Source organism: Sinocyclocheilus rhinocerous, unplaced genomic scaffold (assembly GCF_001515625.1).
Source record: "Sinocyclocheilus rhinocerous isolate Xijiao unplaced genomic scaffold, SAMN03320098_v1.1 scaffold637, whole genome shotgun sequence".
Classification (NCBI taxonomy): Eukaryota; Metazoa; Chordata; class Actinopteri; order Cypriniformes; family Cyprinidae; genus Sinocyclocheilus; species Sinocyclocheilus rhinocerous.
The window spans coordinates 85,650-111,836 of record NW_015662933.1 but is presented as its reverse complement, the minus strand read 5'-3'; the positions used below and the strand labels follow the sequence as shown (position 1 = coordinate 111,836).

Here is a 26,187-nt window from a genome sequence, read left to right as displayed (position 1 = left end):
AGTGGGGTAAATAGGCATTTATTCAAAGGCTTTTCTTGGAAGCTCCGATATCAGCTGCAGCCCACATTTAGCCCCAGACCGTATCCAGAGCATTGTGAAATGAACCAAAAAAACCCTGGAGAGCGGAGGTGCACAAACTGAATAATGGATCCACACACTAATATCTGCGCTACACACTAACAGCCTGCACAAAACATTAAGCCGCAAGTTTAACAAAGCAGCATTAGCTCTTTGGTGTCTCTTGCTGTTCCAAAGAGGGTTTCTCATGGCTCTGATTCCTATTTGGACTGACATGCTGTAGCTCTGTGGTTGGGGGTTGTTCATCCAGCTTGGAGGCTTTTGTTGCTGTGCCATTCTCATCTCTCATCTCTGCTAGAAATGGCCAATCTCACCGAGAGAGAGCTTCCACTGTGGGCTTGATGAATTTGGCAGGTATAAGGACAGTGGGATTCTCCCAAAGGTCAAATACTCTGGACTGTCTGTAGCAGTGATGTGTGGGAGACTTCTGAAATGAAGAGGCAAAGTCCCTCTCTGGGTTTGGGCTTTATTTCAGTCCAGTATAAACTCATGTTCCTGCTCCATTTGATGTTTACACAATTTTATGGAACATCATTTATATTACTCTATAAAAAGTAATTCATACTAGAATGTTTATAGCTTATATTTATTTACATGCACACTGTATTTATACATGCACTTTAAAATACTAGTTAAAATACTAGCTAACACTAGTGACTAGTTTAAAATACTAGTTAAATACATTTTACTATAAGGTTTCATTTGTAGTTAACATTAGCCCTACATCAGATAATATGAACTAACAATGAGCAGTACTTCTACAGCAAAATGTTATTCTCAGCATTTACTAATACATTTTCAAGATCTTTTTTTTTTTTTTTACTATGGAATATTATTTCCACCATGGGATAAAAATATAAAAAAGGTAACTTTTTTTTGTCTCACAATAATTTTTTTGTTTATCTGACAATACTTAATTTTACTTGCAATTCTTGCAAAAAAGTCAGAATTGCAAGATATAAACTGACCAAGTTTTCATATCGCAATATTGTGAGTTTTTTTTATTTTTTATTAGAATTCAAAAATTAGAATTGCGAGATAAAAGAAAACGTGCATTTCCGAGAAAAAAAGTAAGTAATAGGGCTGAAATGTGCATTTATAATAGGACTGTTAATAAATTCTTCTAATCTAATTTCCGTATTGTTATTTAATATATAGTCAATTTGTTAATTAGTCATGTATTGGATTGCATTTGCGTAGGACCAAAAAGACTAAGTCCTTAAAAGTCTGTGTAAACACATCTTTTGCGAGAATTGTTGTACTTAATTTGGCAATGGAATTGCATTTCTTTTGTCCAAATATTCCTTTTTCCTCAAAAGAACCATTTATTGATCCACAATCGTTAAATTCCTTACAATTGCTTATTTTTTAACTAAATGTATATTCGGGTCAGGGGGCATGATTTACTGCGTCAGTTTACTGCATCTTTAGCCCATATATGATTATTAATGAACACAACACAGCACATTTTCCGTGCATGTGTATTTTTGAGGTAATGAATGCAGTTTATGTGTTTTGGGGACTTGATGTTGTTTCTGTCCATCTGAGGCGTTCTTCTGGGGCTGTCTGTAGTCTGTAAATGAGCTTGTGATGCTAATGTTCTGGTCCATTACCCTCTGAAATGGAAGAATACAGTAGCTCACTGCTCGCTGGAGTCCTCAGTTAATACAGCGCTGTATCTGACTATGCAAATAGTGAGAGGGAATAATCTATATTAGCTCACTGGCTAGGTGGCATTTTCAAACAGTCTTAATGAGCAGGTGGGTCAGTGTATCGGATTTGTGGCCCTGAAATTTAAATGTCACTGCTTTTTGATAGAGTTAACTGATTTCAAGAAAAAAAAAAAACCTTGCATTTTATATGAACCTAGTGTGTCTCCTGGATAAGTTACACAAAAATGAAAGCATGCACAGGCCTCTATAAAAAACATGCATAAGCCAATAACATATGATGAAGACCACAATGTAGCACATTTGGATCCACGTTTATGAATCTACAATGAAGTCTCATTTCACTGCAAAATTTTTTATTAAAAATTTAAAAAATTAAAATGACGAATTATGCAGAATCAATAAATTCTGAATTTGTGTTAATATGTAATTATTTTAAAATGTAATATAATCTAATTACAAGTACTTAATTTTTTGGAATTAAGTCAAAGCTAAATGAAAATGGAGAGAAAAATGCAAAGAAAATGGAAATGTTTAATTTGACAATTTTTATGTAAATTAAAAATACATTATTAACATATAAATAAGCTATTTTTCTATAATTTCTTTGCCCTTAAAGGATTAGTTCACTTCCATCCTTTAAGGGCAAACCGTGTGTGACCTTTCCAACGTGATTACGTAATGCGTGAATTTGCGGATGTGCATCGCGGAGCTAGTGCAAGACGTGAATTTTTATTCTGGAAGTGAACTAATCCTTTAAAAAGTCTCAGCCAATGACATTACTTTAGAGATCAAGCGGTATATGAACACTATTACCTGTGTTTCTGTCTCTCCTCATTTATTCTAAAAAAAATGTATTTATTTTTTATAGCTGCTGAATAAATGTCAATGTAAACGTAATGTAAAATTGTATTGAAGATGATGAAGAATGAATATCAATACAGACTTGGGAGGCACTTAAAAAAAAATGAAAAAGCACAAACTTGTTTGGAAGGACATCTCTGATTTAATACCTGTAAAAGCATGATGTAACCCGGTGACTTTGAATAAACCATTTAGCTGTCATTGTACATAGACTAAACCAAGCAATTTAAAGCACATGAGATATCAAAGAATATGAACCGTATAACAACAGAGAAGGTTTTGAGGGGTGTAAACCGTGCTCCTGGAGTCTCAACAGGACAGGAGATTGTATATTCATAACGCATAACGATAAGAAGCTTTAAAGTTTAGTCAAAGATGCTGTGATTTTCTTCTAGAATATCACACACAAAATGTGCAAAAAAAATAGGTGTCCTGAGATATCGCACCTGTCTCTGACATCCCTCATCAAAAAAAGAGACTGCAGGATGCTGTTGTTTAGCCAATCGGTCTCTGCATGTCAGTCATTTTGAGCATTTAGTTTTGCTGACCTGTTCGGAGGATGGATATTTAAGGGAATGTGCTCTAATTCAGTGGCCAAGTCAGTGGAAGATAGCGAAACTGCTTACATCGACTTGCGCGTAGGACTGAAGGTTGCATCTCAAGAGACGTGTGGTAGAGAAAGAGCGTGGCATTTTAGAGCGTCCAGCTCTTGGTGAACAGAAGTCAGTGTTGATGTGAAAATCAATATTTGTATAATCGGTTTGAGGTTTCACGACTCAGAAGCACCTGCCTCAGTTTTTCTCAGCCTGTTTCTCTGTCATTATGACATTATTATATCAGACTCTAATGAACTAACCCTTCAGCTAAAGTGCAAGTAAATGTTTCCTTTTGGGAAATACACGAATAAACAGGATTTCAGCGTTATCGTTTGAGAGCATGTATCTAATATACAGCGGATGTGTGTGTCCCTTCATTCCTAGAGAGGGTTTAGCAAGCAGGGCTAATCCTCTGTCATCTTGAAAGTGGGGTAAATAGGCATTTATTCAAAGGCTTTTCTTGGAAGCTCCGATATCAGCTGCAGCCCACATTTAGCCCCAGACCGTATCCAGAGCATTGTGAAATGAACCAAAAAAACCCTGGAGAGCGGAGGTGCACAAACTGAATAATGGATCCACACACTAATATCTGCGCTACACACTAACAGCCTGCACAAAACATTAAGCCGCAAGTTTAACAAAGCAGCATTAGCTCTTTGGTGTCTCTTGCTGTTCCAAAGAGGGTTTCTCATGGCTCTGATTCCTATTTGGACTGACATGCTGTAGCTCTGTGGTTGGGGGTTGTTCATCCAGCTTGGAGGCTTTTGTTGCTGTGCCATTCTCATCTCTCATCTCTGCTAGAAATGGCCAATCTCACCGAGAGAGAGCTTCCACTGTGGGCTTGATGAATTTGGCAGGTATAAGGACAGTGGGATTCTCCCAAAGGTCAAATACTCTGGACTGTCTGTAGCAGTGATGTGTGGGAGACTTCTGAAATGAAGAGGCAAAGTCCCTCTCTGGGTTTGGGCTTTATTTCAGTCCAGTATAAACTCATGTTCCTGCTCCATTTGATGTTTACACAATTTTATGGAACATCATTTATATTACTCTATAAAAAGTAATTCATACTAGAATGTTTATAGCTTATATTTATTTACATGCACACTGTATTTATACATGCACTTTAAAATACTAGTTAAAATACTAGCTAACACTAGTGACTAGTTTAAAATACTAGTTAAATACATTTTACTATAAGGTTTCATTTGTAGTTAACATTAGCCCTACATCAGATAATATGAACTAACAATGAGCAGTACTTCTACAGCAAAATGTTATTCTCAGCATTTACTAATACATTTTCAAGATCTTTTTTTTTTTTTTTACTATGGAATATTATTTCCACCATGGGATAAAAATATAAAAAAGGTAACTTTTTTTTGTCTCACAATAATTTTTTTGTTTATCTGACAATACTTAATTTTACTTGCAATTCTTGCAAAAAAGTCAGAATTGCAAGATATAAACTGACCAAGTTTTCATATCGCAATATTGTGTTTTTTTTATTTTTTATTAGAATTCAAAAATTAGAATTGCGAGATAAAAGAAAACGTGCATTTCCGAGAAAAAAAGTAAGTAATAGGGCTGAAATGTGCATTTATAATAGGACTGTTAATAAATTCTTCTAATCTAATTTCCGTATTGTTATTTAATATATAGTCAATTTGTTAATTAGTCATGTATTGGATTGCATTTGCGTAGGACCAAAAAGACTAAGTCCTTAAAAGTCTGTGTAAACACATCTTTTGCGAGAATTGTTGTACTTAATTTGGCAATGGAATTGCATTTCTTTTGTCCAAATATTCCTTTTTCCTCAAAAGAACCATTTATTGATCCACAATCGTTAAATTCCTTACAATTGCTTATTTTTTAACTAAATGTATATTCGGGTCAGGGGGCATGATTTACTGCGTCAGTTTACTGCATCTTTAGCCCATATATGATTATTAATGAACACAACACAGCACATTTTCCGTGCATGTGTATTTTTGAGGTAATGAATGCAGTTTATGTGTTTTGGGGACTTGATGTTGTTTCTGTCCATCTGAGGCGTTCTTCTGGGGCTGTCTGTAGTCTGTAAATGAGCTTGTGATGCTAATGTTCTGGTCCATTACCCTCTGAAATGGAAGCATACAGTAGCTCACTGTTTGCTGGAGTCCTCAGTTAATACAGTGCTGTATCTGACTATGCAAATAGTGAGAGGGAATAATCTATATTAGCTAACTGGCTAGGTGGCATTTTCAAACAGTCTTAATGAGCAGGTGGGTCAGTGTATCGGATTTGTGGCCCTGAAATTTAAATGTCACTGCTTTTTGATAGAGTTAACTGATTTCAAGAAAAAAAAAAAACCTTGCATTTTATATGAACCTAGTGTGTCTCCTGGATAAGTTACACAAAAATGAAAGCATGCACAGGCCTCTATAAAAAACATGCATAAGCCAATAACATATGATGAAGACCACAATGTAGCACATTTGGATCCACGTTTATGAATCTACAATGAAGTCTCATTTCACTGCAAAATTTTTTATTAAAAATTTAAAAAATTAAAATGACGAATTATGCAGAATCAATAAATTCTGAATTTGTGTTAATATGTAATTATTTTAAAATGTAATATAATCTAATTACAAGTACTTAATTTTTTGGAATTAAGTCAAAGCTAAATGAAAATGGAGAGAAAAATGCAAAGAAAATGGAAATGTTTAATTTGACAATTTTTATGTAAATTAAAAATACATTATTAACATATAAATAAGCTATTTTTCTATAATTTCTTTGCCCTTAAAGGATTAGTTCACTTCCATCCTTTAAGGGCAAACCGTGTGTGACCTTTCCAACGTGATTACGTAATGCGTGAATTTGCGGATGTGCATCGCGGAGCTAGTGCAAGACGTGAATTTTTATTCTGGAAGTGAACTAATCCTTTAAAAAGTCTCAGCCAATGACATTACTTTAGAGATCAAGCGGTATATGAACACTATTACCTGTGTTTCTGTCTCTCCTCATTTATTCTAATGCGGCAGATAAATACCTCACACACTGGACATGGTATATTAGTGGAGCTGCTTTCATTCATGATTATTTTACCACACAAGAGGGATGGAAACAGGCCGACAGTGTTTGCAGTAATACAGCACATCATTTAATATCACTGCAAAAGGGAGAACCCCTCTTTCTGATGTTTTAATCAGCAGCCAGTCAACCTGTGGGACAGAAATGAACAGGAGATGTTCCTAATTGCGAAAAGAAAGCAAAGCAGATGAAGAGATGTCTGCTCCTCTTCTCTGTGGGGTTGGTGGGAGAAGAGCGGTAAGAATGCCGAAGAAAAGAGAAGAGTGAGGTCACTGATGTGAGGCATTTTAACTTCTATGGAGGTCACACCTCTAGGGGGTCGGTGAGCCAATGGTGACTTAAACTTTCAGAGGGAAAGTTTACGACTCTTTGTCTTCGAACATGATATTTTGCATAACTGGATTGGGTGTTGATGCAAAAACTATTAATGATTCCTAGAACACTAATATGTTGCATGGGTATCAACATACAATATACACTCATTTAGATCATCAAAAATACAAATTTGTAGATACTAAACTTGGTATAGGTGAGGCTACATTAACTAGTGGTTCTTTTCATAGGGATACATAAAAACAGTACAAAAGACAATATACAAGAACAGTAATAATACACACAATGACCTGGGGATATGCATGATAGAATGGTCAAAGGAAGGTTTGTCTATGAATTAATGAAAGGAGTCCGTTTCTATAGGCAGTATGTGTCTGTTTCAGAGGGAATTAAGTAAGAGGGAGAATATCTCGACATGCCATTAGGTCGTAAAGTTTATCTAGTCTGGCTGAGGTGTCCTGGTTGCCATGGTAACCAGTGGTCTGGAGGGTCGTTCACAGACATCCTGGCACCCAGGCTGGTTGTTGGGTGAGGGGGTCTAGCGGATTATTTGTTAAATATAACACATAATTGTGTGTCTGTCTGATTTATCAAGGCGTTACACTCTGCATCATTTGATACATATGGCAGCACATGGTGCATTACATACCATCACTATGGTATTTGTAATTGCCATTCTAAAGCAAACAAGCACATTTATTTAAAGAGGCCTAGTGATATCATGTGGTGGGAAACTCATTTACTGTGCCAGCAGATGTCTGCCACCATTCTCTCGTTCAGCTCTGAAGGTCACTCATGAGGGCTAAGTAGATACAGTCATATATCCTGACACTTTTTCGATACCTCAGATCCTTGTATTGGCATTTTGGTGTTCATTCATATAATTTCCTACAGTTCAGTTAATGAAAAAGTCAAAGCTGCCTGATACGCAGCACTGGACAAACACAAACCGTGCCAGACAAACTGAAACAACAGATTGAATCTGTCTTCACAGTTTTGTTTAACACCGTGATCAAATCATGATATTATTATGCATCGCAATAGTGAACTTGCAAAATGTGCTACATGAGCTGAGTATTCTGGTCTGTTAGTTTTTTAACTAACAGACCAGAAATATATATATATATATATACTACGGGTTGAACAACTTTTTTCAAAGTCAACTTTTATGTGATGAAAGTCATTAATGAACAAATAAGTCTGGAGCTGTGACAAACACCTTGTGCACAGCTATGGCATATGACACAGCGCTGCCCACATGGCTGTTGCTCATATAACAGTTCATTTTTATCAGTTCTTTTGTCTTTGGGTTGTTATATTTCTAACAGATTTCTGCTTCTTCTAAATCAGATACAGATAAAGTAGCACAGTAAAGATTACATTCATATGAATGCATTAGTGAGAGCGATTGCGTGTGTGAATTAATTCTACCTGGCAGTGTCTCTCTACTAGTAGTGAAGCTGTGGGATTTAGTTATTAAGAAATATATGCTTGAACTTTTCAGTTTCTAAGCTATTTTATTGAGAAATCACAGAACAGTGTTGACAATACATTTCCGCGCTGAATGATTCTGTGCGCGCGCGATGTGTGCGTGATGTACGAGCTACTGTCTGAAGCCTATGTGTGTGCGTTACAGTGCAGCAGCGCATTAGATTGGAATGGCGATCAATGCATTCTCCCGTTCAATTTCGAGCATCCAGTAATATAATCACACATGTCTTGTGGAGCGCTTTCAGAGTATGCATTTATTTGTCATTTTAACTGTTTGGAAACAGAGCGTAAATGTGGAAGTCCTTCAAAGATTTCTTATCCTGTTGCGCCCTCTATAGGACCAGCGACTAGTCGACGTCAAGCTTAAAGTGTCATGGCAGAGTTGACTAGTTGTCTAGTCGGTGCAACCCCTAATATATGCACACACACGCACATATACATTTACATACATACATAATATATAAGTATAAAAATATACTGTAAAGTGTGAAATGGAAAATATTTTAGTTAACTGAAATAGAAATACTTTAATGAAAATTAGAAATGTTGACTAACCGAAATGAAATAATTTTAAGTTGAAGTACTAATATTGCTAAAACTAAAACTCAAATAAAAATAAATTAAAGCTAAATAGCCAAAACTGAGTGTTGGGTAATAGTCAGTTTCAGTACCATTTTATCAAAATGAAAACAACAAAAATAATATATTTTCAGGAAATTGCTATTATTAACATAACTTAAGGAAAAAAAGCTAAATGTTATTGTTTTCATTGTTTTTGACTCATGTAACATTGCAATTTAATAAATGACCAGACTGCCACCATTTTTTTCTGCCGATGCAACACAATTTTGTGGGCGGTCTCACTGGTGCGACCACCGCGTTGTCCAACTCATAAGAGCTGCATATGAGATACACCAAACGGCAAAAGAAAAAAAAAGCATAACTAAACCACACTACTCGTTTGAGCTCCGCAGTTTATCAGCTCGGACCAACAGCCTACTTGAGCGCAGCGAAAGCAAACTAGTCCGAGCTCAGAATAGGTTTACTCAGGAACCAATGTTGATCTTGCGACACTGTTGCGGCACAGCGCTGCGAGATCCAGTGAGCAACGTTTGAATTCTGCACAGATCAAACTTATTGGCTTACTAGTCATTCATCTCTACTTTTTGCTTTATATTTTGAAATTATAAAATCACAATTATAAAATATCAAATCATCAAGAAAACTAATTTTGCACTTTTTTGTGTATGAAGTAAGAAAAGTCACAAAGTGCCTTAAAAAACTAATTTTATAAATGTATTAAAAAATTGTATAAATAATACTAAAATAACTGAAACACTGACTTGTAATATTTGGTGCATAAACCAAACATTACACAGACTGAATTTCACAGATTGAATTTTAGTTCAATAGAGTTTTTTGAAAAATTCTACTCAACTTTTACAATTATAAAACTGACTAATTAGGAATCCAAACTCAACACAAATCCAAGGTTATACATTAAATCCTGACTGTAACCTGGTCCCAGATGTGACCAGGTAATTAAAAAGCTACTGAAGCCCACCTGCAGTGAAGATAAATGAAACAAGTGTGCATGGTTGTCCTCTGTCTGACAGTTGCATGATGTGAGATGTAAAGAGCGAGAGAGAGAGAGAGAGCTGTAAGGGAGGAATATGAAGCTGTTTGTGGCTTCACCACATGGGCTGTGAAAGAACCAGGACAACATCAGCATGTATGTCATGATTGCATGACCTCCACATAGTCACATACAGCTGTCAGGAGAGCAGGAGGCAGATGGGAGAGGGAGGTATGATGAAGAGGAGGACTTACATGAGTGAACTGCTCTAGACACGTGCGTCACTTCCCACAGACGGGAATCAGCACGAATCGAAATCACGCGTCTCTGATGTGTGGTACCTTTACACTTACGCAAGCAAATGTGGACACAGTCTGGAAAGAAACATCTTGTGGGCTGTTTTGTGAGGGTTTTGTATTTGTGGTTGTGTAATCATGAAATTGTGAGATGATTTACTAACTACAGCAATACGAGTGCTTGCAGGGCAGCAGAAGAAATTGTCTCTGTGTGAGGATCAACAGATAATGTGACTCCATCTTTGCTTAAAGGAATAGTTTGCCCAAAAATGAAAAACTGCTGAAAATGTACTCACCCTCAGAACATCTAAGATGTGAATGAATTTGTTTCTTCATCTGAACAGATTTGGGTAAATTTAGCATTATATCACTTGCTCACCAATGGATTCTCTGCAGTGAATGGGTGCCGTCAAAATGAGAGTTCAAACAGCTGATAAAAACATCACAATAATCTACAAGTAATCCATACTCCAACTCTAGTCCATCGATTAACGTCTTGTGAAGTGAAAAGCTGCATGTTTGTAAGAAACAAAACCATCATTAGGACGTTTTAACTTTAAACAGTCACTTCTGGCCAAAATACAATCCATAAGAGTCCATGCTTCTTCCAGAGGAAAAGTCCATCCCCAGTTATCGTGTCACATCAAAATCCACCAGCATAAGAATTTTTTTCGCTTGTAAACGGTGCTTGATCTGTGCATATTTCTCTCTTGATTCAAACAAGAAAAATTTTTCACTGAAAAAAAAAATATATAGATCTATAGGACTCTTATTTAACTGGAATCAATGGTTTAAAGTAAAAAAAAAATCTTAATGATGAAACATACAGCTTTTCACTTCACAAGAAGTTAATTGATGGACCAGAGTGGTGTGGATTACTTGTGAACTACTGTGATGTTTTTATCAGCTGTTTGGACTCTCATTCTGACGGCACCCATTCACTGCTATCTATCTATCTAATCGCTTTTTAACATTTTTTAACACTTTCAAACTTTGCTTCAAAATGACAGAATGCTGCTGCAGCCTGTTTGCTACCTAATTAAATTTTGCTAATCAAGCTTATACCTGATTCAAAATCCTACACAATCCTGCTCAGAACATCCTAGCATTGTGGTGGCAATATTTTGCTCTTTGTAAATGGTGTGCCTCAGTCAAATCCCTAGTACACAATCTTGTTGCAGGAAATTGAGTCATCTATGTCTGTTTAGTAGATCAAAGAACTTTCTAGAGTCTGAATTCACGTTCACTATATAGGCTATCAATTCACAACATAGGAAACTAAGGAGTGGAATGCGACAGTGCCGTAGATTCCTCTATCATAAAGTGAACAAACTGGTTCAGACTCACATCAATGGTAACATTATTAAGCAAAGGAATATCGCACCTCTGTAATGCAACAGCTTAACATGTACATGGTTAGAAATCTTCTTTATTAATTCTGCAAATCACATTATTATAATAGTATAATAGCGTACAGTCGTATCCCACACCTCAAAGATGTGTAAAGTTCATTCCATTCGTGGTCCTGTCCTTGATAGAAAGGCACAAATAAATGCATTTTGAAGACTTTCTCTAAGAAAAAGAAAAAAAACACCATAAAGGGCTCTGTCATTCTAAGGAAATACAAATTCAAGCATATTAAATTAGACTGCCATCGAGGTGCTGTGAGAGATCACTGAAGTGTCACAATACAATTATAATCACAGAAAATTAAATTGTGTGAAACAGGTTTTGTGTCTGAATGCACACGGAGGGCTTGTTTTCGGCGCTCAGATAGAAAGAAGTCTTTAACGAGACCGCAGAGTGAATCAGAAAGGAACTTTATTATGCCACAGGATCATTTTCTTTCCAGATTATTTTAATCAAGATTCTAACAATCAACATCTCAGTAGAGAAAAACATCCATGAAGCAAAAGTAAATGTTCAGTCATTAGTCTCCCTTAGCCAAACGTTTGACTACTGGCCAAATCCAGTTAATTTTGCTGTTTGAACCACTAATATAGAAAGAGGCCACCTGACTGACATGTAAAGTGACCAAACACAGTTTGTAGTAAATCTGAAATCACAAACTAAAAGTGAAATATATGTATGTGCTCAATTTTATCTCAGTGCTGCTAAGTGCCTCAAACAACACTCTTGAGGGGGGAATTCAATAAGAATGAATTGTGCTTGCTGATAATGTTGTTTATTTGCACACATTGTCAGCATTGTTTTAGCACAAGATAAACTAAAGGAATTGTGCAAATCAGGTAACTACAAAATTGGCGCTGATCGCAATTTGCATGGAATTTTATAGCATGCAGGCTGATTCCTAGTGCTGCTGTAGGTTGTGGAGGATGCAACAGACACCTCAATCACCTCATCTGCACTGTCAAAAGAGTGCTTGACTAAACTGTCTGATCAGTTTTAATAGTATATATACACTATAATCATTTTTATTTTGAATTAGATTTGTATTATTTTCTTTTTAATTTAAATTTTAATAATTTTGCTTTTGTCATTTTTATAATTTTTTGTTCTTTATAAATATTAGTATTTGTGTTACATTTTTTATTTCCATTTTAGTTTTTCTAGCAGTAATTTTAGTGCTTCTACTTAACCTTATTTCAGTCTAATTTTTTAAGTTTTTCATCTAATATTTATATATATATATATTATTTCAGCTATATTTTAATTAACAAAATGTTTTTAATAGTTTTAGTTTTAGTTAACAATAATAAATGTGTTCTGGAATCTGCAAATATGTCCGGTTATTATGCTCTTCTCCATAATTTGATGAAGTACTACTGCCATTTTTATTAGAAATTGTGCACAAAAATCTGTTTGAAATAAAATTCCAAGGGATGTACAAAATATTGGTACCATATTGGTTAATTAAATGTAAAAATAGGGGAAATTAACATGCACAAAAACAAATATTCCATATTTAATTGTGCATGCTAATATTCCTTATTTTTACATTTAGATTATCTTTGCTGCTTTCTAACACTCACTTAAAGTTAATCTTTATACACTATAATAATGTAATAATACAATACTATTTAGTAATAATAATATACTAAATTTAATCTTAGGTAAATATCAAATTGAATATCCATTTTTCATTCGTACATTATAATGCTGTAATGTAATACAAATGCTTTGGTAGCATTTAAAATTTGTAGTTTTTATTTTTCATTTATATTATATTTAGAATATAATATAGGCTATATCATGAAAATAATTAGCACTTATCGGTATGAGACAGAATTTTAATTTCAGAGCTAATTTAGATAGGAAAAAGTGTTAAAGTACATTTGCATTAAAAGGACAGGAGATTAAAAAAAAAGGCAATAGCCTAATGTAATAAGCATATTGAAATGATATACCAGCACAACTAACATATAGGGTTTATGTTGAAAACCTGTGTACGCAACTATTTAGTGCACCTGAAAATCTTCAAAAATTTGCACAGGTAAGACATTCTCGATAAGCTCCATACAAGCAATCAAAGAATAACAGTCTGTATGAATTCAACAGTTTACTGAAGCTCCACTCTATCCTCAGCTGTCATGATAAGGACAATCTGGTTTCTGATTGTGTGCTCTGTGTTCCTTCAGTGCCTGATTATTTTGGCCTTTGTCTGAGATTCTCAGGCCTTCTGAGTCATTGGTGTGACACATGCTGTCAGGCTGATGTGTACCCATCAGTCCTTGCACACAAATTGCACCTGAACCCCTCAGTTCTGTATGCAGGCTCTTCAAGAATCAAGATTAGACCACAGTTGAAATTCGCAAGTGCAACACTCTGAATTATTGATTCTGCACATCAGAATCACCCTCACTCACAGATGGCAAAAGAGCGATGTTGAATTCTCACGACACTTCGCTTTTCAATTATACATCAAGGATTTGGTTTGATGGGTGGTTTCTTCGAATATCTTATTCATTCTTGAGGAATCCTGAGCCTAGTTTTCTTTTGTGATAAATGCCAATTCTTCCTCTGACTCAAGGGCAATGTACAGGAACAATGGGTTGTGAAATATCTTTTCAAGCATCAGCCAACACCTGTTGTTCTCTTTAATAAAAGAGTGGGAGTGAAATAATCCCATGTTTCCATACCGTTGGTCACATTCTGAATGCATGTTTTACCTTGAGAAAAGCAGGTCATTTTACACATTGCATAGCTCTTTGCAAACAGTAGCCTGTGCCAAGGACTGACAAACATTCACACCTTTTCTCTGCATAGAGTGAAAAATAGCTTCACTACCTCAGTGGAATCAATATAAAACTGCAAACTTCAGCTCTGTTCCCAAGCATAGTGAGCTGCATAGACAACATTTTAAAGTGTCATAGATGTGTTCCCAATGCAATTTTTTCCTAAAAGTTGTGCAGCATATGAAAGCACTTAAGCTAATTCACGTGTATCGTTAATGGATAAAGCAATCCCATAATGCATTGCAATTAGATCAGTGAAAAAAGCCCATAGAAATGTTGTTTGCCGTATGAACAAATTTGTATTGCAGAAAGATCTTTTTGAACATATTCACACATTTATATTGGCTTTACATTACATTAACATGAAAACAACACATACAAAACAGTACATTATAAATATGTTTGAATGAGCCACGATCAAAGATCTGCAATATAAGCTGATATACAGATATTCGAGAGAGAAACAAAACTTCTGTCAAAGCTACCATTTGAACTTAAAAAATGTATTACAGGGCTCAACAATAACGACTGGCTGATGGCCCGGGGCCAGCATGAAAGATGCTCAGGAGGACAGTTGATGGATTTGTCACTGGTCCGATCGGGCCACTGCTGCGCGTCCTCACGAAAGATTTTGTGCGTGTTTTTAAGCCTTGCCAATTTCAATATTCAAGCAATTTTAAAGCATTAGAAGATGCAAAAGACAACATTTAGTACTCACACTCTGTGTTCTGTGGGCACAGCGCGCACATCGAGAGCCGCATCTCAGACAACACGTGGACACTGAATTGAGTTCTCTTTCGCGTCTTGCCTTAACGGACAAATACACATTGCCAATTTGAACAGCATTCAAGTTAAAGCATTCAAATGCAAGAAGACGCAAATAACAACTCCATTCAGTGTGTTCTGTCCTTAATATTAATGTAAAAAAAAAAAAATCACTTCATGCTCTTGACTGAATAACCTTAATCTATATTTCATTTTTACAGTGAAGAATATGCAATTTTATTTTACATTTGATTATTAATTTCTGTACCTGAACACCTACAACCCTAAAACCCTAAGTTTATTTTTTTTATCTTTGTTCTGTTTATTTATTTATTTATTTATTTCATTTGTTCTTATTTACTGACTGTTCACTTGTCTTTAATAATGTTTGAACTTACTTGCTGTGGTATTGAAATTGAAATTGAAATTGAGAATTGTAAAATTTGTAATTATTATTATTGTTGACCCTAGAATTAAACAGTAAAAATAAGTCAATATATATATGTGACCCTGGACCACAAAACCAGTCTTAAGTCGCTGGGGTATATTTGTAGCAATAGCCATAAATAAATAGTCAAACCACAATAAATATTAAATGTCAATAAATAGATCATAGATCAAAAAATAGATCAATAAATAAACCCATAAATAAACAGTATGTGAAAAAGTAACAAAATAGACGATAAACAGTCTGTAACAGTATCACATGTATCAGTAACAACACCTCAATAAAGGAAACTGCTTATTTAAAAATTGTCTGTGAGTGAATAATTTCAAATATAATTATCTATAAAACTCTCAGTATCGATAAAAATCTCAGTATCGGTACATTACTGACCCAGATAAAAAGAAAACACACACCAATCTATACCCTTATATAGGCACAGAAATTAGTCCCTCAGACTGTACAATTCGCTGTAGGAGCAACTATGACAATATCACTAACAATAATAAATATTTAGACATGAATCGTGACTAAACATACATATTTGTGGGCCCACACACACACACATTTACACACACACAAACCCCACCGTTGCAAGCCTGAGTCGTTGCTAGGGTGTGTTGTGGCCGATTAAAACACAAACTGGCCTCTTCACTCCAACAAGCAAAATAAAACAATACAGTGTAAGGGTACCTCAATTCAGATGTAGGGATGACAATCAAACGTGGCAAACGCCCCGATCCAGTCCTCCCTTGCTCCGACGCCGGCTGTAAACTCTTCCACGACGCTGTGTACTCTCCAGTGGTGCCAGAGGAACTCTGAATCCGATTCATGTCTAAACATCCACTTTATCACCAAATAACAATTTAAAGACTGCAACAACCACAGAGTAAAACAAACTTGCGTCCCCTCCTCTCCTCAATCCTTCAACGGTTCTCCTTAAAAGAATCTTAATCCACTAATAAGAATACACCAGCCCATAAAGTGACGTGACGTGTAGCCGAGTATGGTGTCCCATACTAGGAATTTGTGCTCTGCATTTAACCCATCCAAGTGCACACACACAGCAGTGAGTAGTGAACACACACACACACACCTGGAGCAGTGGGCAGCCATTTTTGCTGCGGTGCCAGGGGAGTAGTTGGGGGTTTAGTGCCTTGCTCAAGGGTCTCACCTTAGTCGTGGTATCGAGGGTGGAAAAGAGCGCTGGTCATTCACTCCCCCACCTACAATCCCTGCCGGTACCGAGACTCGAATCCATGACCTTTGGGTTACAAGTCTTAGGCCACGACTGCCCCCGAGCAGTCCCAGCTCCTGGGGTGGGACCATAACTTTTACAAGTCAATCAAAACAGATGATTTTGCTTAAACATATCTGCATACCAAGAACACTCTTAAAAATACAGGTGAACACTCTTAAAAATAAACACAGTAACGAACTCAACCTTGAATGTTTGCAATAGAATATTTTGTGTGTGTGTGTGTGAATATACTGCTTATTCACGTCCACACCAACAGACGATAATGTTCTGTTCTTTAAAGTCAGGTGGATTCTAATTGGCTGTCAGAGTTTTCAATGTCCATCAGGTGGAAAAAATCATTGTCAGTATGTCATAAATAGAACGAGGCATCAGTTTCCTGTCGGGGATTTGTCGTGTCACGCCTCAATGCTCGCGTCAGATGTAGACACAGTGTTAGCCGGTTAGTCAACTGGTCTTATAGATTGACCAGCTAACCAGTGGCCAAAACCCCTCAAAAAACAACAAATCAGATTTGCCTGACTAGGCAAGACCATCAGGATTTTTAAAGATTTTAATTTCAGCACTGAGAGCTCTAATGTCTTTGTTTTCATCTGTATACACATTATTTATTGCCATATTTATGTAATTTGTCACATGCTGTTGCAATGCAAGGTCTTATGTTGCATCTTTGAGAAAAATAATGTGTCCTTGTACTTCCTAACTGCAGAAAAATCACAATAAACCAAATTGACTTGACTTGAAAATGAGTCAAATCAGTCTAAGTCAAAATAATGTGATAAACAGGAGTTCTGTAAGTCTCATCGTACTTTGTGCGTGTGTGTGTTTGATCAGATGAAGTCTGCCGGAGCTGGTGATGAAGGACTCTTTACGGAGAGCTACTGTAACATCTGCAACGCTCAGCTGATCTCCGAGTCCCAGCGGGTGGCACACTATGAGGTGAGTGCACACACACACACACACACACACACACAGAGAGAGAGAGAGAGAGAGAGAGCAGTGATACACATTATGTTAAAAGCAGGCCTCATCAGGGATGTAATAATCATTTGTAACCTAAATGCTTCTCTCATGTATCTTTCAGTAGCTGCTTTTAAAGTTGTAATGCAGTGCACCTTTCCTCAGACCCACAACCCCTTCATAATTAACCCAATGATTGACCATTAAATAATCATCCTCCTGCATTATTTACATCTCTCACGTATGGTTCCTGAGACCGCGGAGTACACAATCACTAGATTAATGAGCGCGCTAATGAGGACAAACTCCTGTGCACAAAATCAGTTTGGCCAGATTGGTTTACAAAGAGAAGCCAGTGATCTATATTCAGCGCTAGGGTAACATTTTAGCTCTTCTGTCATTGATCCCTGCGTTCTCTCGTCTTGAGAAAACACTCTCAGATGTCACAGCGTGAGGCTGATGTCCTGAATTACGCGTAAACGAAGGCTGTATTTACTTGTATTTATTTAAATATAATTACATATTTTCCCTTTAGATGGCTTAAAAGGTTTATTTTTTGCCAGTTAGAGGAACTGTCATTTCGACCAGCTGTTGCCAAGTAGATTGAAAATGACTAATCCAAGTAAAATGACATTAAAATTTACTTCAAAATAACCAAGACATGTTTTATGCAATGATTTTCACTAAATTAAGTCAAGAAAAAAAATAATATGCCCTAATATAACAACACATAAAAAGCTATACTGTATTTATCTACAAATTTTCCAATAAGGCATTTTAATATAGAAAAAATATATAGACAAAATGTAGATATTCATAAAGGTGTATTATTATTATTATTATTACAAAACAATAAGTTTAATAATAATTTTTTAACATTTATCAAATATTTATTTTTTTCTTTTGCTTTCTAAAAATATGTCTACATTATTAATATTTGTATTATAATAATTAAAACTACTACTACTAATAATAATAATAATAATAATATCAATAATATATTTTTATCATATTAATATATGAGAAACTTGGGGAATATATGCCACATAGGGAATGTTTTGAAGGTTCTGTTTCACTGAACTGAATTATTCATTGAAATGGACAACTCGAAAATCCGTAGTGATCTCAGTAGAGATGGGAATCATAATACATTTTCTCATTCACTAAAAAAATCAGAAAGAGAATCAGAATCAGAAAGAGCTTTATTGGCAAGTATGTTTGCACATACACATACAATTTGTTCTGGTGACAGAAGCTTCCAGTACACAGAGACAACAACAACACCACACAGATAATAAGAAATAAAGATATGTGAATAATTACACATGTGTGTGTGTGTGTGCGTGTGTGTGTGAGAGAGAGAGAGAGAGAGCGAGAGTGTGTGGATGTGATGGATCCAGAGTGATTTTCTGAGCCCTTTTCCTCACTCTGGATATATACAGTTCTTGAAGAGTGGGCAGGGGAGCACCAATGATCCTTTCAGCAGTTTGAACCGTCCTCTGTAGTCTTCTGATTTCTGATTTTGTAGCTGAGCCAAACCAGACAGTTATTGAAGTGCACAGAACATGACACTGAAGACTGGAGTAATGATGCTGAAAATTCAGCTTGTGTGTGTCTGAATATTTTTATATATATATATATATATATAAACAGAAATAGACTAAATTTGTATGTACATTTGTGGTATATAGATTAAATATAATAGAATTTATAAGGAATGGAATAAGAGGTAGATTGCCTGGGGGAATAAACTTTTCTTGTGCCTGGCTGTCCTGGTGCTCTGTAGCGCTGGCCAGACGGTAAAAGTTTAAAACTGTAGTCTTCTGATGTCTGATTTTGTAGCTGAACCAAACCAGACAGTTATTGAAGTGCACAGGACAGACTCAATGATGGCTGAGTAGAACTATGTGAGCAGCGCCTGTGGCAGGTTGAACTTCCTCAGTTGGCGAAGGAAGTACAATCTCTGTTGGGCCTTCTTAACAATGGAGTCAGTGTGAATGTCCCACTTCAGGTCCTGAGAGATGGTGCTGCTCAGGAACCTGAATGACTCCACTGCAGCCACAGTGCTGTTCAAGATGGTGAGTGGGGGGAGTGCAGGAGAGTTTCTCCTTAAGTCCACGATCATCTCCACTGTTTTGAGCGTATTCAGATCCAGATTGTTAAAACTGCACCAGACAGCCAGCTGCTCAACCTCGCTTCTGTATGCAGACTCATCATTGTCCTGGATGAGGCGGATGACTGTAGTGTCATCTGCAAACTTCAGGAGCTTGACAGAGGGGTCAGTAGAGGTGCAGTCGTCGGTGTAGAGGGAGAAGAGGAGTGGGGAGAGAACACATCCCTGGGGGGCACCAGTGCTAATGGTGCAGCTGATTCACATGCATTTCCCAGATAGAGCTAGGAACAGATAGCTGGGTTAGTTTGGTCTGGAGGAGTGCTGGGATGATTGTATTGAAAGCCGAACTGAAGTCCACAGGCAGGATCCTCACATAAGTCCCTGGTTTGTCTAGATGTTGTAGGATATAATGCAGTCCCATGTTGACTGCATCATCCACGGACCTGTTTGCTCGATAAGCAAACTGCAGGGGGTCCAGTAGGGGTCCAGTGATGTCCTTCAGATAGGCCAACACCAGTCTCTCAAAAAAAAAATCATAAGACTCATTAATTTAGGAATCAATTCAACAGTGTGAAACTGGCCTATTGTAATGCTTTTAAGGAAACTTAAATGCCAAATAATAATGAATTAAAATAATCACAATATTTACATTGTTGATTAATTTTACATTTTTTAAAATGATGTTAATAAATATATATATATATATCATCCCTATAAAATATACATCTCAGATGACAAATAATGCAACAAATATTTCCCCAGTATCCAGAAAGACTGCTGTGTCCTCTAAGAAACTCCAAGATGATAAACTTGTCACTGTGACCAGTTCATTTCAGGCCCTGAATCAACTGGCCATTTCCCTGGAGAGGTGAAGAGAAGGAAAGGGAGAGAATGAGAGAAAAACAGAGAGACAGATAGAGACGTTCTGTGTGATAACATGAGTCCGCTGCACCACAGTACGACTGCAAACAGGAAGCAGGAATAACACTGTTCAACAGCGACAGTTAGAGCCGTTCCCCAGGGACTGAACCACACCAAACTCTCTCCACCTGTCAGAGCAACTTTAATGGACTTTCGGATATCTAGGGGCCTTTTCCTCTTTCAATTTCTCATGCTACGTGCGAGCATGTGCGTGCATGGCTGATAATCTGATGGATAGCTAACGGACATATACTAAAAGCTCGGGTTTAATGTCTTCTCTCAGTCTGGAGAAAAACCTTATTACCTGTCAGCTGCACTTCATCGTCTGGATTGGACACTTCTGTCTTCTCCATATCACTCTGTATTGTTTGTCCTGTCCATTTCTCCATTCTGCTTTCACTTGCTTATTTCAGTTTTCACCTGCTTTCCATGCCTGTCTAAAAAAAAAAGCAAAAAAAAACATTTCATTATTGGTGTGCCATATGACCAAAATCCTATATCAACAAGAAGATAGAAAATTCATAAATAATACAGAAGATATTCAGACATTCATAACGATATATATTAATATTAAAAATCAAGACATGTTTTACTATTTCTGCTCCGTCCATGCAATAAATACGCAGCCTTCGACTGCTCAGGTATTGTCGTCGGTAAGATGCCGAGAGCCATTGAAAAACTACAAAACTACTTCACTTTAGCATCACTTTAGCATTAGAAGAGCGCGTGAAGGAGAGATGCGAGGGCACGAACACTGTTCAAGGTCTCCATTAATTCGTGCTTGTAGAAATTTAATGTGTATATATTTTGAAAGCATTGAATCGCTATAGAAATCGCGATTCATTCGATTCTTAGCGTTTTAAATCGATTACTATCCGAAATCGGCGATTCACGATTCAAAAATCATGTTTCAAGATCATGTAATGATCTGTAATCGATGCATCGATAAAACGAGTGAATCGTTACACCCCTAATATCTATACATCTATACATATTTTTCAATAAGCTATTTTAATATATGATAATATATAGAAGATATTCAGAAATTCATAACAGTTTTTTCCATGGAAAATTTGAGAGGATGATAATAATAATAATAATAATAATTCATTATTAACAGTAAGAAATAAACATTTATACATCGAACATTACTTAGTGGCTAAGAAGAATATATGCTGTCAATTTAAACAAGGTAAATATTATTCAGATAATATTTTAATACATTTGTAATAATTAGTTTTAATATGGTGCTTATTTATTTTCTCTTTATACATGGAATTATATTTTTGACATTGTATTGCAAGGGGATCATCATATTTAGAGTTCCTTGGCATCAAAAAGTTTGCCGTTATGAATGGTACAGCACAATCTCAACCACTTTCAGACACATTTCTATTGCCAAATATACATACTGTAGTGTCATACTGCTCTGCACTACTGACACTGCAAAATTTCAAATAATTCAAATACCCCAAAACACTGAATTTTTAATAGCTGTATCATTTGCTCTGTCTCCTCTTAAACCCTCAAATCAAATCTCTCTCAGACCAAATGTTGCCTCTCTCACTCCCTCAGTGTCTGGTCTTTAGCTCATTCTGAGTGTATCAATGGCCTCTTTCATCTGCTCTCAGCACTGAGCTCTTCATTGGACCAGTGTAATCCAGTCTGACTGCTTCAGAAACAACAGAGACTCTCCTCTCTCTCTATCTCACTGAACTCCCCCTGAGCCCAGCTGTGCCTTCACTTTTCTCCAAGTCTATCAGAGTCTTTAACTCACTCACACAGTATATAGCTACTGTGGGACGGTAAAAGTGTGTCCACCACCAGTAGAAATCTTGCTACAGTATGCGGTTTATACCATGGCAGATATATTTGGGATATCTGTGGAAAGGGCTGCTTAGCGTTATTTATACATGAGAGTGATCTAAAATATATAGATTTAATATTTTGTTGTGGTGCTTTATCTTTCTGAGAGGGATTTAGCATTCTGACTGACTGTCAGCACACTAAAACCTACCTGAGAGTTTCATCTTTAAATTCATTCCCTTTACTATTAAGCATCACTACATCTTTGATAAATTCAACAACAAATTTCAAACAATCACCAACGGAGTAAGAGAATGTTTTGGTTTGGGAGAGCTGAGAGTTTTCTTTTTAAATAACATTAAAAATCGTGTATAATCGCAAGCCTAACATTCTGTAGATGCTTTTAATAACAACGGTCCATTGCAGTTCATTTGATGAAAGATTTTCTAAATTATTCAATCATATTTTAGATTATATTAAACTAGTGCACATTCCTTACAGATTGAAGGACAGTTTTTACATTTCTTAGAAGTATATTAATGAATCAAACTGAAAATATCAAACAAAAAGCCACAGAGAATCATTTTAAACCAACTTCTTGGTTGGTTTAAATCAAGGAAGCAGGGCTTGCTCAAGGCCGACTATGTGAATTGTCATTCATTGACTACTAAGTTTTATTATGTAGTTTTGAACATCCCAAATAGAAAAACAACACTAAGAAAAATCCGTACAAATAGGGCCCAATGAACTCTTAAAATGAAGGGATTTTCCATATTGATCTTTAACAGGTGTTTTACCTGTAGCCTATTTTAAATTACGCATTGCATTGTGTTTTTTTTTTTGTGTAGACCAGCTAGAAACTATGTAAAACCAGCCTTAGGCTTGCCAGTGTTGGTATTGTCAATTAAAACTACTAAACTACTAAAACAGTTTTTGTTAATTCAAATAAAATAAAATAAATTAAAAAAAAATTTGTAGGCACATTTTAGAGTGGCCTTTTATTGTGGCCAGCCTAAGGCACACCTGTGCAATAATCATGCTGTCTAATCAGCATCTTGATTTTTATATAATATAATATTCAACTAATTGAAATAAGTTTAAGATGAAGTACTAAAATTTAAATCGAACTGAATTGTAAAACTAAAACTGAAATAAAAATAATAAATAGAAATATGAAAAAAAATAAAAATGACAAAAGCACATAACTAAAAAAAGCACTCTAAAACTTAAAATAAAATTAAAAAGAGAACTGAAAATATAAAAGCTAACTGAAAATAATACTAAAATAAGGCTTGCTTCAGATGGACATTCCAACAGCACACGTGTTGGCAACCTTTTGTGTTATCTATATGAACTGTTCAGTTCTCATGCGGCCCGTCAGGGGTCTGAATCTATATCTGCATCAGCGTTTTCATCCAAGCCTTTCCCTGAACCAGCAGAACTTACCTGCAATCTGTTCTGAGTCTAAACTTATATAAACCACTTGCTTAATACCCACAGATGCTCACATTCCAGTTTTTAATATCAAATATACTGCATATTACATTACAAATTCAAGCTATTCATCTTAAACCCACGGTGATATCAGAGCATTAACAATCTGTCCAGTTTTGATTGCTTATCTATGCAAATGCGGCTGTGCTCCAAAACCTAGAGCTGCCTTGCTGCATACTGCCTACATAGACAGCTACCTGAAACAGAACCTTGTGAGTGATTATGAACATTCTATTTATGCAGCAACACCACAGAAATAGATCTTTTCACTGAAAACAAATGGGAGATTTGGCTCACAACTGATTCCAATAGAGTTTGCCGTTAGCATGTGTTCCTAAAGTAAATGCCCAAAACTCAAATGAGCATAAAACAAATATAGGCCATGAATACAAGATAGATAGTCCGTTTTAAATGGAGAGGGCTTATGTGCTACACCAAACCTCTAACAACCAATTATGGACCAGTTCAATAGTCCATTTTTTTTATTTTTTATTTTGCTATGAAATTCTTCCAATTTAAAGCACTGCCACACACATTTAACTCATTTTTGAGTGATTTTCATTTTTTTAAGATGCTGTGATGAATTAAAAGTAATCCAACTTTTAAAAATCATCCTTCTCTATTTTGTTGTGCAGTGTTATAATGTCTTATTTTAATCGACTACTCGAAATATGTAATTTGGAATATTTTAAGTAAAAAATATTTTTTAATAATTTAAAATAATTTAATATAACTTTTCAGTGTTAAATGAAAAATTACTATACAGTATGTACTCACTATTATTCAAGGGTTTGGGGTCAGTAAGATTTCTGAATGATAGTTTTATTCAGCGAGGACACATTTAACTGATCAATATAACAGTTAAGAGATTTTAAAGGGGTCATATGATGCTTTTTTAAAGATCAGGGTGTGGCAGAGTCTTAACTTTGATAAAGAATATCTCTTTGGTTTTGAGACTTTAGTCTTTGCAACTTCAGGGATCTTATCTATGCACAATCAGCTTGTAACACTCCAAAGAGAAAGGAAAACTTGAAATCGCATCATATGACCCCTTTAAATAAATGCTGTTCTTCTGAACAGCAAAGAATCCTGATTTTTTTTTTTTTGCAGTTTTTGCAAAAATATGAAGCAGCGCATCCTGGTAATAATAAGAAATCAGCATATTTGCATATTATTAAATTAGCATATCATGTAATATTGAAGACTGGCGTAATGGCTGCTAAAAATTCAGCTTTGCATTACAGAAATAAATTACATTTTAAAATATATTAAAATAAAAAAACAGTTTTAAATTGTAATAATATTAAACAGTATTACTGTATTTTGCTTAAACAACAGTAGTGAGGGATACATACAATACTGCCTTTCATTTTGGTCAAAATGAGATAATAAGGCAGCATAATGTTGTTGCTTACTGTTTGGAATATCCAACCTCACTAGGTTTTGGATTAAAATAATGCTTTAGTTTACATGTTCTGCTAATACAAACACTTCTGCTTGCAGGAGCACATCTCTGTAATTGACTGTGTAATTATTTTCTGTAATTTTATAGAGACAGAACTGAAATGTCATACTGCAAGCCTTTCATTTCTCTATTACATTTTAAAAGCAGTGTTTTGAAATATATCCTCCGTCAGTGAGCTCAGGAAACAGCTCTGCATAAACACTGTGTGAAGTGGAGCGTTTTGACGCAGCCCAACTTGAAAATGCAGAGCAGCTTTGAGTTTTATATTAAAAGGGGGATATGGAAAACAAAAGTGAGACTGCCAACATGACACACTTTATATCTCATATTCTCTCATATATGACCTGATCTCATACATATAATACAGGGTCAGATCAGGGCAGGTAGAAAACTGTTACCTGAGATGCCGGCAGTACAAGTGGGGAAAAAAGTGAAAACAGTCACCATAGACTGATACGTTCAAAGCCTGGACAGTACTGAATCTTGAAGCAGGTATGTTAGCTTTTTAAAAAAATTTTTTTTAAAGAAGGTCACTGAGTTTGATATGTACGTGGCTGTAAATGTTTTGAAGGCTAAGTAGTTCCATGCATGGCCGTACCCAGGCTTTGAAAATTAGTGAGGTCTGGGGGGGGTGGGGCGGATGATGGGGGTTGGTGTTAAAGAATTGTTATAATAACCCCTACAAATACAACTCATTATATACACTATAAACACTTTAAAGGAGGCAGACATGTTTGTGAAAGATGTTTTCTCTGTTTTGGAGGGATGATTATTTTTAAATCATA

At 35.8% G+C, this 26,187-nt stretch overlaps 1 protein-coding gene across 1 annotated transcript in view; it reads left to right on the top strand.

Moving 5' to 3' along the window:
* The window catches only part of LOC107728442 (zinc finger matrin-type protein 4-like), a 73,900-nt gene that overhangs the window by 10,242 nt on the left and 37,471 nt on the right, over positions 1 to 26,187 (top strand). Inside the window, exon 2 of the mRNA XM_016538605.1 lies at positions 17,478 to 17,582. Within this exon, the coding sequence (XP_016394091.1) occupies positions 17,478 to 17,582 (105 nt within the window). The remainder of the gene's footprint in view (positions 1 to 17,477; positions 17,583 to 26,187) is intronic.